General features: G+C 50.8%; 1 protein-coding gene across 6 annotated transcripts in view; it reads right to left on the reverse strand.

Moving 5' to 3' along the window:
- Positions 1-15,219, reverse strand: part of FAM174B (family with sequence similarity 174 member B) — a 32,384-nt gene extending 17,165 nt beyond the window's left edge. For 5 of the 6 annotated variants that reach the window (XR_009562878.2, XR_009562879.2, XR_009562877.2 and 2 more), the window contains exon 1: positions 14,670-15,219. Coding sequence is in view for 3 of the 6 variants with exons in the window: in XM_030873192.3 (XP_030729052.1) it covers positions 14,670-15,019 (350 nt within the window). In the remaining 3 variants the exon portion in view is untranslated. Of the gene's footprint in view, positions 1-10,981; positions 11,327-14,669 lie in introns of those variants that run through there. The other variant, XM_070044854.1, reaches the window with a different exon arrangement.
- Positions 15,220-16,063: the final 844 nt, after the last annotated feature.

Here is a 16,063-nt window from a genome sequence, read left to right on the forward strand (position 1 = left end):
GGCTGACATCCCACAAGTGAGAGAATTTCTCCTGCCGGACTGCCTTTGAGCTGGGACCGCATTTTTTTTTTTTTTTTTTCCTGCATTCAGACTAAAATGGAAATCTTAGCTCTTCTTGGATTTCAAGTCTGTATGTGTGCATACACACACACACACACACACTCTTAGTTCCATTTCTCTACAGAAAGAGCCCTGCCTAAACCAAAAGGCCATTAGCAAGAGCCCTCATACATGCATCAAACACCAGTTTTGACACAATGAGCTGAAGACATTACATTTCAAATAGTCAACTCTCTGAGCCACAATACCTTTCACAAAAAAGTACCTTCTGCTGTTTCACTACTGGACATGTTAAGAAGGGAAAACCAGGACTTGTGAGAAGTTAAAGAGACGCAGCCTCACCCATGGCAGAAGGTGACTGGCTGCGCCAGAGAGAAACCACATGTATGACTGGAGTCGCGTGGGGAGGGCTGGGTGGAGGGGGCCTCACCTCATGTATTTTTCAAATTAAAAGGTGAGCCCTTCCTTTACTAGCTGTGTGTGAGTCAGAAGCTGGGAAATGCATGCATAGTCGACCAGCATTTCCCGCAGACCCTTGGATCCCCAAGCCTCACTGTCCCGGGTCAGAGAATGGAGACACCCTGCCTCGGAGAGGAAGACGTGAGATAAGGGGAAAACAGATTCGTTCAAAGCCTACGTGACCTCACCGAGTCCTGCTGTCTCTTCTGAGCGTGGATGCTCTAACGCATCTTTTCTGATCAATAGCGGTCCCTAAGAGCTGAGCTCCTCCCGGGTGCCAGCTAAGCAATTTACGTGTAACATCACGTGCAAAACATATAAATCACCCTATGAGGCAGCGCTGTTATCTCTGTGTTCCAGACGAGGAAACTGAGGCTCAGAGAGGTCGATCTCCCCAGGACCAAGGACCAAGTGCTGCTCCAGCACGAACCTCCCTGGAGGCTCACCTTGAACCACCTCGTGCCGGGCAAGAGGCAAGGTGCCAGGTCCCCCACTCACTCCCTCTGCAAGCCCACTCCACACCGCCACTAGACTCCGCCTCCACTTACCTTTAACACCAAGAAACTCTTTGCCCTTGGTACACACTTTCTGGAACTTGTCGCTTACCACAGCTCACGCATTCCTATTTCAAATTGATCTGGGCAGACTTCTCGTCAACTCTTTCTAACGGTGACTCCCTCAGGACACGCGTTGGTTTGGGGCAGCCCAGCCTCCGTCTCCTCCCTCCTTTGGGCATCTGTATCCTTGGTGAATGCCCCTCTCCATGGTCCCCGTGGGTGAGGAGGCCTGACCACTGGCCACACCCCCAGCTCCAGGAGTGGACCATGGGACTTAAACCTGAGTCAGAATCAGTGTATTGCACCCCCCGGGGCCATGGCTGGGAGGTTGGGGGGAGTATGGGACTAATCAGAGCCAGTGACCTTTGCTAGGCAGGCAGGAAAGGGGTCAGTAACTCACCCAGGTGAGAGCTGCATCGCCGTCTTCTAGAAATGGAACATAAAGCCAACATGGTAGAGGACAGATTGGAGGGAGAGACCAGCTCCAAGTCTACTATGATGCCAGCCCTCCTTGACACCAACAATGCTACTCTGTTTGTCACCGAAGCCGGTCTGGTCAGGGCTTTCTGTCACCCACAAACAAAGGAACCCTAAACGTTGTCACAGGGTCTCGAAGGAAAAAAGGCATGGCTGTAATGATAAACACCATCTCGGGATTGTCCAACATTTTAACAGCAAACCTTCCACATGTAAGTATAATTTTCCCATTTTGTCAGATCCTTTAAAACCCTGGGACTCTTCCCTGTTTCTGGTTCTAGAAACAAGGAACCATACATATAATGCACCTCGGTGACAACATCGTGAAGGCTTTCATGCAGGGAGACCTGTGAACAGGTTCTCCGAGACGACAAGCATCCTTGGTGATCTTCCCACAGGGCTGTTCACCAGCATCCCGGTCTGAGGAAAAGGCTAAGGCTACACAGCTTCAGAGAATCTGCAGTCACCCATGTGTCCCCGGGGGGGAGGGCAGTGGGTCAGCCTCGAGGACACAGCTTGAGAAAGAAGCAACGGGTTCCAGACAGAGTCCCAGGTTAGAGTCAGACTTGGGTTCCTATCCCGGTGTTTCTGCTTACAGCCCTGCTTCCTCACCTACCCAGGGGTGGGTGGGAGGCACAAGCAGGAAGGAGCTTTGCCACAACTGTCACAGCGCTCCCCGCCCAAGAAGGGGGAGATTCAGGGAAGAAGGAAGGGAAGAGATATTGCTGGCCCACCTGCAACAGCATGGCCCCTTCGCCGTAATTTTTCTTTTCTGGTACAAGGTCCCGTTACACCCAGTGGCCTCCACGGAGAGACGGTGGCATTTACTTAAAGGGTGGTTTTAAGTAAATGTCCACGTTGTGCTTCACAGGACCCAGCAAGACCAGAGAAGCTCGAGAAGAGACAAAGGATCGTTCCACTGGGGCCAAAACAAACATTTCTAACTAGACAGAAGAGAAGTTCAAATTCTCTTACTCTGAAATGTAATCCTAAAGCCAGAGGGTTGGTTTACTCAAAGGCCCGCTCAACAGCTGGTCGGAAACTGGTTTCCCAATGCTCCCTGGCGCACGGCTCAGGCAGACACGGAGGCTGGGGAGCAGAGTGGGAGCCCAGAGGACCCACGTGGAGAGGGGCCTGCCCTCCCCACCCTCCCCTGCAAAGAGACACAAAACAACGCAAAGCCGGACGGGTTAGTTTGCCGTCAGAAGTTCAGTCTGGGGGTGCGGCGGTCAGATCCACAGGCTGCACGTCCAGGGGTGCGATTCCGTCTCAGCCCAGCAACTCCTTTGTCTGTGAGCCTCCTGGAAAGTCCCTCACCCTGAACCCGAATTTCGTATCCACGTCACGCACTTCCCCGGTGCAGCTAGGGTGCTGGTGGCAGAGCTCACGGCGGTGGGGCTTGGGAGAGAGATGAGGAGTGACCGATAACGAGCTCACGTTTCTTTCTGGAATGACAACAGTCTTCTATCATTGACTGGGGTGATGGTGCGCAACTCTGTGAATGTACTAAAAACCATGATTTGGACACTTTAAATGGGACACCTGTATGGCATGTGAATTACATCTTATAAAGCTGTCATTAAAAGCAGGAAAGATAGATATGTACGTATGTGTATCTATCACATTCATTCATTTCTATACTTATAAAATCTCTCTGGAAAGAGTCACAAGAAATTGACAGCCCCCAGAGAAGGAAGCTGGGGGGCCGAAGGGCAGGCGGGGCTAAGAAGGAGATTGTTCACTATACCCTCTGGCTCCTCGTGAATTTCAAACCATGTGAATATATGAGCTATTTTTAAAACAAACAAGTAAATAAATAAATAAAATTCAAAGAAGGTAGTTAAGATAAAAATTTAAACAGACCACGTGTGTGTCAGGCCTGCCTCTCGGACAGGAGACCCTTCTCCTGGAGAGGCCCGGGGGCCCCCCTGTCCCACCCAGAGGCTGCCTGCCGTCTCCTGCTCACCTGGTGACTTTAGGAGCCAAACCCAGCATCTCTGGCCTTTCCTCCCCCTGAGCTGTTTTCAGTGTGAAGCCCACTGAAGTAGCTCTGTGGCTCGAGGGCCAGCCTTCTGCTGAAACCACACTACTCGTTCCAAAGAGCACGTTACCTTTGACATTTGGAAAATTAATACAGAAGATGAAAACGGCATGTGCAGGGGAGAGATCGGATCAAGCGGCTGCCGTGAGTCAGCTGCCCGCCTTCGCACCCGGCCGAAGCTTCCAGTGCTCTGAGGACAGAGGCCTTTCCTGTTTTGAACCTCCGACCTCTACCCTGCATCTTCCCCCCTCAGAACATGACAACACTGAGCCTTCCCTGGAAAACCAAGCAAACTTGGAGAAAGGACACGACCCCAAAACCCACTGTGCAGCCCCACCATGTAGGGAAGCAGGTGCCGGAGAACCAGTGACAACAGCGCCATGCCTCCCAAGAAGGGGCGATGACCTGGGATGGGCCCCAGGCTCGGGGGCAAACCCAAGGCTGGCAACCAGGGTACAATTCCCAAGCCCCAGCCTCCTCCCTTTCCAGCCTTGGGCACAGCCCCTGCGCTCTACCCATCACCATCCTTTTAAAGCAGTTTAAACGAGCCCAGCACCAGCGTGATCTGAATCTTATCTGGCTCCGCTCCAGATGGGCCACTTGAGACTCTCGGTTACATGAGACAAAAGCATTTTCCTCTAGTGCAGTGAGAGCTGCAGGATCTCAGGCAGCCCAGCTCTAACAGGGCTCCGGCCAAGCCCTCTCAGACACAGGTGTTCCAGAGACTTCCAGGTACACGAGCAGCGCTGCCACACCTGACGCCTGTCCTCCCCACCACACCAGACACTCTGCTCCAGTACCAGCACCCAGTCAAGCGGGATGACTCAAACGCCCCAGAGCCCACAGGCGCAGGAAAGCAGTGAAGCGAGCCTGGTGTGATGTAAACATTAGAACAAACGCGGTGACAAATGACAGCCAACGCTCGGTCTTGGAGTCAAGGAGACATGAGGATTGGCACTCACAAACACAGACGAGATGGGATGGTGGCTACCCAGCTCTCCGCCCCCCCTACCCGCCCCTCGTTACAGAGGCACTGCGTTTCCAGTATTCCCATCTGTTGAGAAAAGCAGATCTGGATTTTGATGTGAAGACTCCCAATTTTAAGTGTTCTCAGTTATCTCAGTTGTTAGAAACACTGCGTATATGTGAAATCTAAAAAAATGATACAAATGAACTTATTTACAAAACAGAAATAGACTCACAGACATAGAAAACAAACTTATGCTTGCCAAAGGGGAAAAGGGGGGGAGGGATAAATTGGGAATTGGGGATTAACAGATACACACTACTGTATATAAAAATAGATAAACAACAAGGACCTACTGTATAGCACAGGGAACTATATTCAATACCTTGTAATAACCTACAATGGAAAAGAATCTGAAAAAGAATATATATATATATATGTATGTACGTATGCATAACTGAATCACTTTGCTATACACGTGAAACACTGTAAATCAACTGCACTTTAATAAAAAATGAAAACAGAACCACTGTGCAGATCAAAACAAAACAAAAAGACGTATCTGTGGGCCGTCAGTCTGCAACCTCTGACTTAGCTTCCTGGCCATGGTTTATTTGGTCCTGGGTGCCACGCATGAGTGACACTGAATAATTGAGCTAAAATCATGGGCCCAGAGAGATGGCCTGATTCTCACTGTCAACTGAGGTCCTAGATCTGTTCACCAGCAGTTCAGTCACGATGAAGAGGTACTAGTCATTACCTATACAGCCTAGCTGTTCCCCTCCTCTCCTGGGCACTGTCCCCTCAGGATTAACAAAGTGACACCACTGTTGACTGATCACAACGCCGGCCTCCAGCACCCAATGCACAGTGTGTCCCGGGCTTCCATTTCACACAGGACCACATACCGTTGACAAGTCTTAGGGTTCCTCTTCATAACTCCTCAGGGTTACGCCTCTACCTGCCCCCCACCCTTGTTTCCCTTTCCTTCCCTCAATCCCTGAGGGACAGATCCAACTCTCATTCTTCCAAGAAAAAATAAGTACGCTCCGGCTTTGACCTGTTTAAGGAGCCACGTGAAATGTGGCCACAGCAAATGCCCCAAGACCTGTTCCTCCAGCTCCCAAGTGTGTTTGCAAAGGGTTGGGTCCACTTCACCCGTCTGTGAGGTGCCAGGAGAGGCAAGCGAGGCCAAAAGTGAGGAAGGAAGCCTCTAGGGGTGGCTCTGTTGGTTCAAGGGCAGTGGCAAGATGACCGAGAGGGACTCTTTGGTGGACCCAGGGACACAGCCACAGCCTTGAAATTCTGGGGTCACTGTGCTTCGGGACACATGTCATAAATGACCCTTTCAGCATCCACTTGTCCCTGCCACATGGTAGGGGAGGCGCAGGGGTGTCAGTCCTTGCCGCCACTGCCCCCCACTTCAGGGACAGTCCACACTTCAGGGACAGTCACTTCTTGACAGAACTCCCAACCCCGCCACTACAAGCCGAGATGTCCAGCTGCGTGGCTGGCGTTTCCATGGTGTTTCTGTCACCCTCTTTCTCACCAAGGCTTCTCCCCTGCCTGACCATCCCCTTCACCACGCCCACCTCTCCAGGCCCTTCCGGTCCTCCTGACACTTTCCTCTTCATCCTCCTCTTCACCCACTCGAATCTCCAGCCCTCCCTCCTGGTCCTTCCAGCACCTTCCACTGGTCTCCCCCGCCATCCTGCATCCCCGAGGCAGCCACATCACTATTCATCCATTCGCTCAGCAAATACATGTTAAGCACCTAAAAGGGGTCAGCATTGCTAAAGCAGCCCTTTCATCATTACACTCCTCCATTTGCTCCTCTGACCCACGACTAATCCCCAAATCCTCTGGCTGGGATTCCTGTCTTCCAAAATCCGGCTGCAACAGGAAAAGGAGTGGGGGAGGAATGCTGGATTGGAAATCAGACTCCTGCCCTTCCCCAGCCATATGGCCTTAAGCAAGACACTTCATCACTCTGCAACTTGATTTACTCATCTGTAAAATGGGATTTCGACAGGACACTCCTCACAGGGATGAGGAAACATATAAAATGTTTAGCACAGAGGCTGGTATACAGTAAGGGCTTAATAAATATTAGTTGCTATTATTATTATTGTCACCATAATTTCCAGATGATCATTTTCACAAACCCTGCCCACCACAAAACCTGCTCAGCCAGCCGGTCCTGGAAGAACCTCTTCTCCCACCCCATCAGGTCCTAATCCTTCTACTCATCCCATATGCCCTCCCTGACCACCATGTCCCCCGCCAAAGTCCCTGGGGCTTTGATAAGTCCTCTGGCAACTTATCAAGTGTTGCTTTTGACACATGACTCCCCTACAGAATTAGATTGCCTTTCACCTGCCAAGCAGAATCATACAAAGGCATTATCCTATCTTCCAGATTGAATTGGAAACTCCTTCACCTCAGCTGTATTCTCTCAGCACCTTCTAGGCTTCCAATGGGTCATTAAATACACTGGTAAGATTGCTCCATCCAGCCATGCTCTCTCCTGGGTCCCTGGCTGAGCATTGGGGAGACTCAACTGACCAGGCTAAAACCCAGCCCACCACATCTTGGAGGCCCAGAAGAGGCCAGGCTGAGCATCAGAACACCTGGCCTTGAGTCCTACTTTTCCTACAAACTCACTGGGTGACCTTAACAAACCCTTCCCATTTCCTGGCCTCAGTTTCCTCATCTGTACAATGGGTAGAAGGAGGGAGCTCAGTGGCACTCTGAGTGCAAAGAAAGCCCACACCCAAGAGGTTACAAGGGCCTGAAGCCCTCCCAGGCCTGAAGAGCCCTGCCCAGGCTCTTTGCCATGGCCCCTCTTCTGCTCCACACCTGCCAATGAGAGGGGGTTGCCTCCTCCCTGCACCCTCAGGAAAATAAATAGCAAGTCTGGATTCCTGGCAGATTGCCAGGAAGATTAAATACAGATTTTTAAAGTGAAACCATGACAACATGATTCTAAATTCGTGGTCCCAGAATTTCCCTTTGTAAATAGTTAGAACCAAAACATCAGCCATAAAACTAAAATCCCAGGCACAACCTATGAAGCCTTCTCTGCTTAAATCTGGGAGGGTTTCCCTTCTGTGACACTCTCCGTACAGGATGCATGCAGACACTGACACTGGAGACCCCCACCCCACCCCTAGACGTGCCCCGTGTCTCCAGAAGGGCCTGTGTTGGCAAAGCCCCCACACTCGATGAGTACATGGGCATAAGAGTTTACAGGCAAAGCCAAATAAGCCGGAGGGCTCAGGGTTAAATTAAAGAGAGATTTTCCTCCCTTTCCAACTGGATAGAAGGGATCAGTGGCAGGTCCTGAGTCCTCACAGGCCTGTCAGTAAGGGCAGTCATGAGGCACCTCCTTCCCCAGGGGAATTCAGCTGTGTGCGGGACCCTACATGGGGTCCTAGGTGTCCGGGGAGGCTCACGCAGGCTAAAGAGTCACCAGTTTCATATCTGCAAGGCTCAGAAACAGATGCACTTGCCTGATGATCTTGGCCATATGGCTGAATCCTCATTTACAGGCAAAAGCAAGACCAAAAGGTTGGGTATAAATTACATCTGTTTTCAGAATCGTTTTTTTAAGTACAATAGGACACTTGGCTGCTTAAAGGGGAGCCAGGGGTTTGATTGACCCAATCTCATTCCAAACATCCCAATAGCCCTGGGAAGCAGGTACTTTAATTAGTGCTGGGAAGCAGATGTCCAGAAAGGTTCAGTAAACTGCTCACATAGACAACCAGGAGGCCCGCACCTGTGCTACCGCCATCTTGGGCTGGATCATTCTTTGTTAAGGGGGTCTGTCCTGGGTACTGTAGGATGTCCAGCAGCATCTCTGGCCTTTACCCACAAGATGCCAGTAGCATCCCCCTCCCCAAGTCATGACAATCAAAAACGTCCCCAGAAATTGCTAAATGACCCCAAAGCAGGCAGAATCCGCCCAGGAAAGAACCACTTGAGGGACCTATTCCTCCCACACGCTATGACTTCTTTTTCATCTTGGTGGAAAACTGAATCAAGGGCATACTCTCTACCCTGTTGTTTTTTTTTTAATCTGGATTTTTGCTGGGTTAGATTTATTTAACACTTTCTTTACTGTGGTGTGTAAGATTAAACATCCATGGGAATTGGATGAAAGTACAACCTTCCAATAAGACCAATAAGTCCTGGGGATAGAGTGGGCATTATGACTATAGCTAACACTGCTGTGTGATAGATGGGAAAGTTGCTAAGAGAGTAGACCCCAAAAGTTCTCATTACCAGGAAAAAAATGATTTTTTCCTTTTTTTGGCATCTATGAGATGATGGATGTTCACTATACTTATCGTGGTCATCATTTCACAATATATGTAAGTCAAGTCGTTATGTTGTCCACGTTAAACTTATACAGTTCTGTGTATCAATTTTATCCCAATAAAACTGGAAAACAAAGAAAAAAGAAAACCCACTTGAAAAGTAAAAATTAAATTAAGATAAATATGTTTCACAACTATAGCTTCTCCCCCAATTCAAAACCTTGGTCAAGCAATCAAAAGTGACCTCCTGATAAACAACAAGGTCCTGTATTCAGGGAATATACACAGGGAACTATATTCAATATCCTATGATAAGCCATAATGGAAAAGAATATGATAAAATATATATATCTGTATAACTGAGTCACTTTGCTGTACAGTAGAAATTAAACACAACATTGTAAATCAACCCTACTTCAATAAAATTTTTTAAAAATGACCTCCTGGTGCTACACAAGCGCCACAATCTCAAAGTCATAAAAAGGGGCTTAACTTTCTAACCAGGGCTCTGCCCCAAGCTCCAATTTATTAAAATAATATTGATATACTAATGAGCAATAACTAAAAACTTTTCAGAACACTTTCCCCAAATCCTGAAAGCATTAAACTTCTAGATGTTCTCTTAAATAACTTTTATTCTTAGGACAAATATAAATACACAGACAATGGGAGATCCGGGGAATCCAGGAGAAGCAGGAACGTTTTTATTCCTTTTCAAAGACCTGGCTTAGTAATTCACTAAGCTCCCGTGGTTCCGGCGTCTTCAGGACACGACAGCGTGCAACTCTGCCACTGATCCAAGTGCAACAGCTGGGCAATGTCAGATCACTTAGAATTTGTCTTCCTCTTCGTCCCCCAGGAAGCACCAAAACAACCCTCCTTTCAGATAAGACGATTTTACACAGCTTTTGAAATAAGTGGCTGGGCATGCAGCCAACAGAGATCTGGGAGAAGTGTGGCCTGGGCAGGAGAGCTGGGAGACTCGACAGGACGGGGAAAGGATCCCCAGGAGGAAATGAAAGTCGTGGTTTCAGGTGGCAGTTTCTAACTTGTCTCCACCTCGTTCATAAGACACCACAGAGTAAAGTCAGATTCCCCCTCAGATCTCAAAGGGTAAAGTCAGACCTCAGAGAGCATGGGGGGCAAAAGGTACTGAACAGCGGCCACTGGCTTACGCTTGTTAACCCTGAATCCATGAGACCCCATGAGACACTTTCCAACATCCAAAAATTGGAGGAGTTTTCTACTTCCTAAACACAGCTTCTTTATTGATTTCCTTCCAGCTCTCATAAACATGTCAAGCAACAGACCTAGGGAGGCTGGCCCTACTGCAAGCCAGGCAGAACTGCACACACACACACATGCACACGTGCACGCACACACACACATATACCTGAAGGTACTCTGGCTCGAGGGCGCTCTGCCTCCAAACTGCCTTTCCCTCCCTCCAAGTTTGTCTCCAGTCTTTAAACAGTTTTCCTTAATGATTCCAATACATGAAAAAACTGTAAATGATTCTGCAGATGGGACATCAGATTGATTAATAAGTATGGGAAGAGACAGCTACTCAACCTCAATAAGAACTGGAGATCTGCAAAAGCAAGCAATGAGATACCCAATCATACCCATCTGATTGAAAAACATTAGAAAGTCAGATAATACTAAGTGTCAGATATGATGGGAGGATCTGAGAACCCCCAGATACTGCAGGTGGGAGGGTAAACTGGTACATACTCAAGGAAACCGTGTAAGAGTACCCCTGGGACCCAGGAATCCCACTCCTAGGGGTCCACCCCAGACTCTCTCATACAGGTCCTCAGGAAGACACACCTAAGGATGTAGCAAGGAGCTGAGTGCACAGACAGGGAGAAAGAAAATGAATAAATGTCCATTGAGAGGAAATTCAGACAATGTAGAAATATATCATAAACAATAAATAAATACATAATGAAGAATCTCCCACAGTCACACATGTACACACGCATACAAAAAATTCTTTGCACATCCATATATATATATATATTATTTATTTATTTAATGAGCTCATACTACACATGCTGTTTTGTAACCTGTTTCACTCAACCAGCATATAGTGAGTATTATATTAGCATCATCATTTTTCACAGCTGCACGGTATTTCACTGTAAGCACTACCATAATTTAGTTAACCAATGCTCAATTGTTAGATACCTAGGTTGCTTAAATCTCTTCACTGTTAAACAGAACTGCTCTGGACTTCATTGGCCATGCATCTTTGCTTCCTCTCCTAAGTAATAAAATTAGAAGCAAAGAATAGGTATTGCAGTAAAAACTGTGCGTACCTTAGAAATGGGACTGCTTGGTTAAAGGTATATATCTTTCTTACCACGATACACATTCTTTGCTTCTAATTGTAACAGTTTCCTTGGATCCACATTCTTTCTGTTGTCTGGCAAAGCGACTCCTTCAGGGAAAACAGACACACGGGTTATGTATAAGCAATAATACTTACTACACTCTTCCTCCTTTACCTCCCTCCCTTCTCTGTATCCATCGTTAAGGAAATGGCGGCCACTGTCCAAATAAGTCCCGATCTCACAGGTTCCCAGCATCAGCCATGCAGCTCATCACAGAGGACATTTTGAGACGCATCAGCAAAGCATCAGCAAAGCAAAATACTTAGGGGTTCATTCATTTGCTAAAAATACCTTTATCAGATGCCAGCTTGTGCTTGTAGCCACAGCAGGCATTAGAGAGGCACAAACGATTAAGGGCCAGTCCTGCTCTTAGGAGCCCTCCGCCCAGTAAGTTCAGCGACACTCTTGACTCCAAGTAGAAAATCCCAAACTCACATGTGCTCTGGAAGGGGGCCTTGCTGGGAGGCTTCTCAGAGGAGGTGACACACAGGCAGGCAAACAGCAATGAGCTGGCCACGTAGTCTTGGTGGTGGAGGGGACCCCAAGCAGAGGGTCAGAGGCACATGCCGGGCTAAGGCCACCAGATGCCGCTGGAGAACACCTGAAGGTCCAGCAGGGCGGGAGCAGTGGGCACAGCTGAGATGGGGGCTTGAGAGGGAGGCGGGGCCCTGGTTAGACACAGCCAGCTTGCCAGCACACTGAGAAGCCTGCGCACGGGGGGGTGAGTGGGCAGAAGAAGGGTGAAACCAGACGAGGGAGGATGGATGGGAGTGGGGACAAGGCTGGCTGCAGGAACGCCAGCCTGAAGGGCACTGCTGTGACTCCGGACACGAGGGAGGGAGGTGAGTCAGGCAGAAGGGCTGGCAGGTGGGGAAGCTCCCGTGGAGGAAGGGGTATGGCCCAGATGAGACAGTCTCAGGGAGACTTGAGAGGCAGAATAGCCAGGATGTGGTGACTGCATGCTAAGGGGCTAGGAGGGGAAGCAGGTAAGGAAGACGCCCAGTCAGGGCAGCAGGCCTTCAGGAAGCCCGATGAAGCGAGCGTGCAGCGGCCTGTGGAAAGGTCACAGTACAGACCACAGACTTGTAGTGTTCTAGAGTCTACCGGATGACTTACTCCCCGCCCTGGGATGCAACTTTCTCCTCTGCAAAGGAGCACATGGGACCTGTGTACCATCAAGGCCCTTCCCAGCTGTAAAATGCTGTAAGTTCCTATCCACATCAGAACTGGGGTGTCAGCTGAACCCCTGGAAACTCTCCCCAACAAGAAGGCCTTCCTGGAAAGAGAAGGCACATCCATAAGGAGCCTCTCCTGTGAAGTCGGAACCTTCCTCCAACGCCCAGCTCACAGGCCAGCAAGGACCCATCCCTTCCAGCCCTGAGTACCGGCTCTCCTGCTCAAACACGTGCCCTCACATCTGGCCACATGCTGCTTGCTTTTCGGCCCCGCTCCTGGGTAATACGGAGCAGACTGGCAAAATACTTCAAATACCGTCTTAAGAAGTGCACCGCCTTGTGGGCTGAGCGGCCTATTTTGAGCAAAATGTTTCAAACCTCCAGGCTCAGAGCTGCTCTAGGCACCAACGTTCAACGCAACTGAACAATCAGGAAGGCAGTAAAGGACTACGGCGCATCTGCTGAAGGCCAGGCCGTCCCTGGGCACGGGGACTGGACATGCCCACCGTCCAGGACTGTCTGCTGTGTGGGGGAGCCACCAGCCTGGCGTGAGAAGGGCCGTACGGAGGATGCACAAGGTTAGGGCTGGGGGAGGCCAGAAAAGGAAGCAACAGCCTGGCTCGGATGTCCAGGAACACTACCCAGAGGACGGAGCGTGGGAGCTGGGCCCCGGTGGCTGCGTGCAGTCATGGCAAGTGTGCAGTGGGAACTGGCCCAGGAGTGGACGAGCACAAGCCAGCCGCAGGGAGTGTCAGGAGAGAAGCGACAGGAGGTTCAGAAGGGCTGGCTGATGGCCACAAGGTGCACTGGAGCTAGTCTGTAAGGGTCTGAATGCCACATCCAGGTAGTGGCTACAGGGAGCCACTGAAGTTTGCAAGCAAACGATAAAGGGCAGCAGGAAGGATGGGGTACAGAGAGGGGCAATTCAACGTCTGCTGCACATCAGGGGATCAGCACAGTGGAAAACAATGTAGCCGGAGCCAGGGCAGGGGATGGGGCGAGGGGATGTGGGCCCACAGTTCCCCCTTCTCCATTTTCTCAGGACCACTACCATTTAATCCTATGGCCCCACAAAGAAACACCTTGACTCAAAGTCACACAGCAACCAATAGCAAACCTCAAGGGAGAGCTCCCAACCCGGCCTTTCCAGATCTGGTTTCTGCTCCTGCTCTGAAAAAGCTCACAAGCCCCTGGCCCCAAACCTCCAACAGCTGATCAAACACCCAAGCACACTGTATACACTTGGAAGGGGAAGGCACAGGCTGTGAATAACTGACACACACATGCCCAGATTTCCCAGAGGCCCGCCTGAGTAACAGGACACATTTGGTTCATTTCCCGCAAAACCAGAATTTCCCAGGCATTAGGGGGAAATGCAACCCTCCCTGCATCCCCTGTAGCCCTCTCCATCCCCCTGCTCCAGAGACCCCGGCCATCCTTTCTAATTTCCCACTTAGTCCCTGAACTTGAGCAACCTACAAAAAGCCTCTCCAAGATCCCTCATGCCCCTGCACATCTTCATTGCGGCAGTTCATTCAGGCAGGGTGGTAGGCAGAAAGTCACTGAGGCCACCAAGGATGGCCAAACACCCTAAAGCCCAGCTCCAATCCCTGGCGCAATGCGCGCCTCCCACAGGTATCCCCACAGGCTAGACACTGCTTCTTTTGGTAGCAGAACGGATGAAAAGAAAAAACAGCAGGTGGTGCCTGAGAAGCCCTCAGAGGGAACAGAGGGAGGCTCAGCAAGGTGGGTAAGGTTCAAATCCTACTTCCACCACTGAGCCTACTTGAATAAGCCACCTTGCCTCTCCGGAAAATTTTTCCTCATCTATGAAATAGGTATAAAAATAAATTCCGTGTAAGGGTGTCATAATTCGGAGCGCGATGGAGAGTGTTAAGCATTAGTGGAGAGTGAAAAGGAATTCAATATTTTTTATATATTTATTGATATATATAGATACATATCATAGCTATAGCTACAGCTATAGCTATAGATAGAGATATCGTTCGAAGGGGAGAAAATTCCTAAAGTGTGTAGCAGGGAAAACCAGCCGAGTGCAACCCTGTGGAGCAGGGCCGGGAGTCCCGGGCTAGCGGGAGCGCACCCAGGCGCAGGGGCCGGAGCATCGGTGCGCGCAGGTGCGGCGGGCGCGCAGTGACAGCAGGTTGGCGGTGCAAGTTGGCCCGCGGGGGCTGCAAAGGGGCGGCGGACCCACCTGAAGACGCGCAGCAGCAGGCAGGCTATGAGGAAGGCGGAGAAGGCGCACGCCACGATCACGGCCGCCTTCAGGGTGGGCAGGTCGCGGAGCAGGCTGGAGATGCGGGTCACCAGGGCGTCACCGCTGCTGTTGGAGCTGCCGCCGCCGCCGCCGCCCGCCGCCTCCCCGGAGCCCATCCCGGTGGCGTTCCCGGGCCCAGGGCCGGGCGGTGGCCGCGGCTGGCGCTCGGATCCGGACTGCGGCGGGGCGGCGGACTCGGCTCTGCTGGCGCGGGCGGCGGGCGCGGCCAGGAGCGCGAGCAGCACCAGCAGCGGCAGAAGCCGCGCGGCCGGCGGCGCGGCGCGCATGGTGCGGTCCGGCGGCCCGGGGTCGGGCTGGGCGAGCGCGACGGAGCCCTGGGTCCCGCACCGGCGACGAGGCCTTCACCGGCTACTCCCGCGGCGGAGCCAGGCGACTGCGCGGTGCTTGGCAGGAAGCTGCGGCGCCCGGAAGAGTCCGAGCCGCCCGCCGCCGCCGCGGCAGCCGCCACCAACACGTTGCACGGAGTCATTCGACGGGCCGCAGCCCCACGTGGGCGGGGCAGGCCACCAGGCCCGGTGCGGGCTGCGCTGCTCTCCGGGCGGCCCCAGTTCCCTCGGGACCTGGCACCCCCTTGGAGAAGTAACAATAGCCAGGCGCTGTGCTGCACATTTCACATTTTCTCTATTTCATTTAATCCTGCAACCCCCTTAGGAGACAGGTATTTCTGTTACCCTCCTTTAATAGTTGATTCAAGACCCAGAGAGCCTGCTCATAGTAACCCAGGTTGTGTCAGACTGAGAATCGAAAGACCATGGCACCCGGGGCAAGCCTCCATTCTACAGATGCGGAAACTGAAGCCTCCAGAGTGAAATGGGCTGTCCGATGCCCTATGCAGTGCATATAGTTCAACATCTCCCCAGTTAACTTCTTTTTCTCTGAAAGAGTTTCTTATCTCATGGCTTCGATCTTTCAGACATTGTGCACCTCTGCTTACGAACTGGATTAGGATGTGCATTTCTGCATTCATACCTTTGCTGTGGAATAGTCTTCCTCCCAGGTTGAAGTTTCAGACCCCAGGGAGTAATTGGCTTGCTGCCTCTGGTTTGTAAGCTAAATGATACTTAAGTGGAGAAAGACAGTTATGGATGTTCTAGTGTGAGACCCAAAGTCGGGAACTGATGCAGGGCACAGAGGGCTTTCCTGGATCACTAGGAACTATACTGCAGGCCTCAGGTTCCACCTTTCAGCATGAGGATGGATCCTGGCAGGAAGCTCTCCAGTAACAGGTAAACACACATGACAAGTACTCAGTGACCTTAAACAGCTCACTCCTGGTCCTACTAAAAAGAGCAACAGATAAATAAAATATA

Source organism: Globicephala melas, chromosome 2 (assembly GCF_963455315.2).
Source record: "Globicephala melas chromosome 2, mGloMel1.2, whole genome shotgun sequence".
Lineage (NCBI taxonomy): Eukaryota > Metazoa > Chordata > Mammalia > Artiodactyla > Delphinidae > Globicephala > Globicephala melas.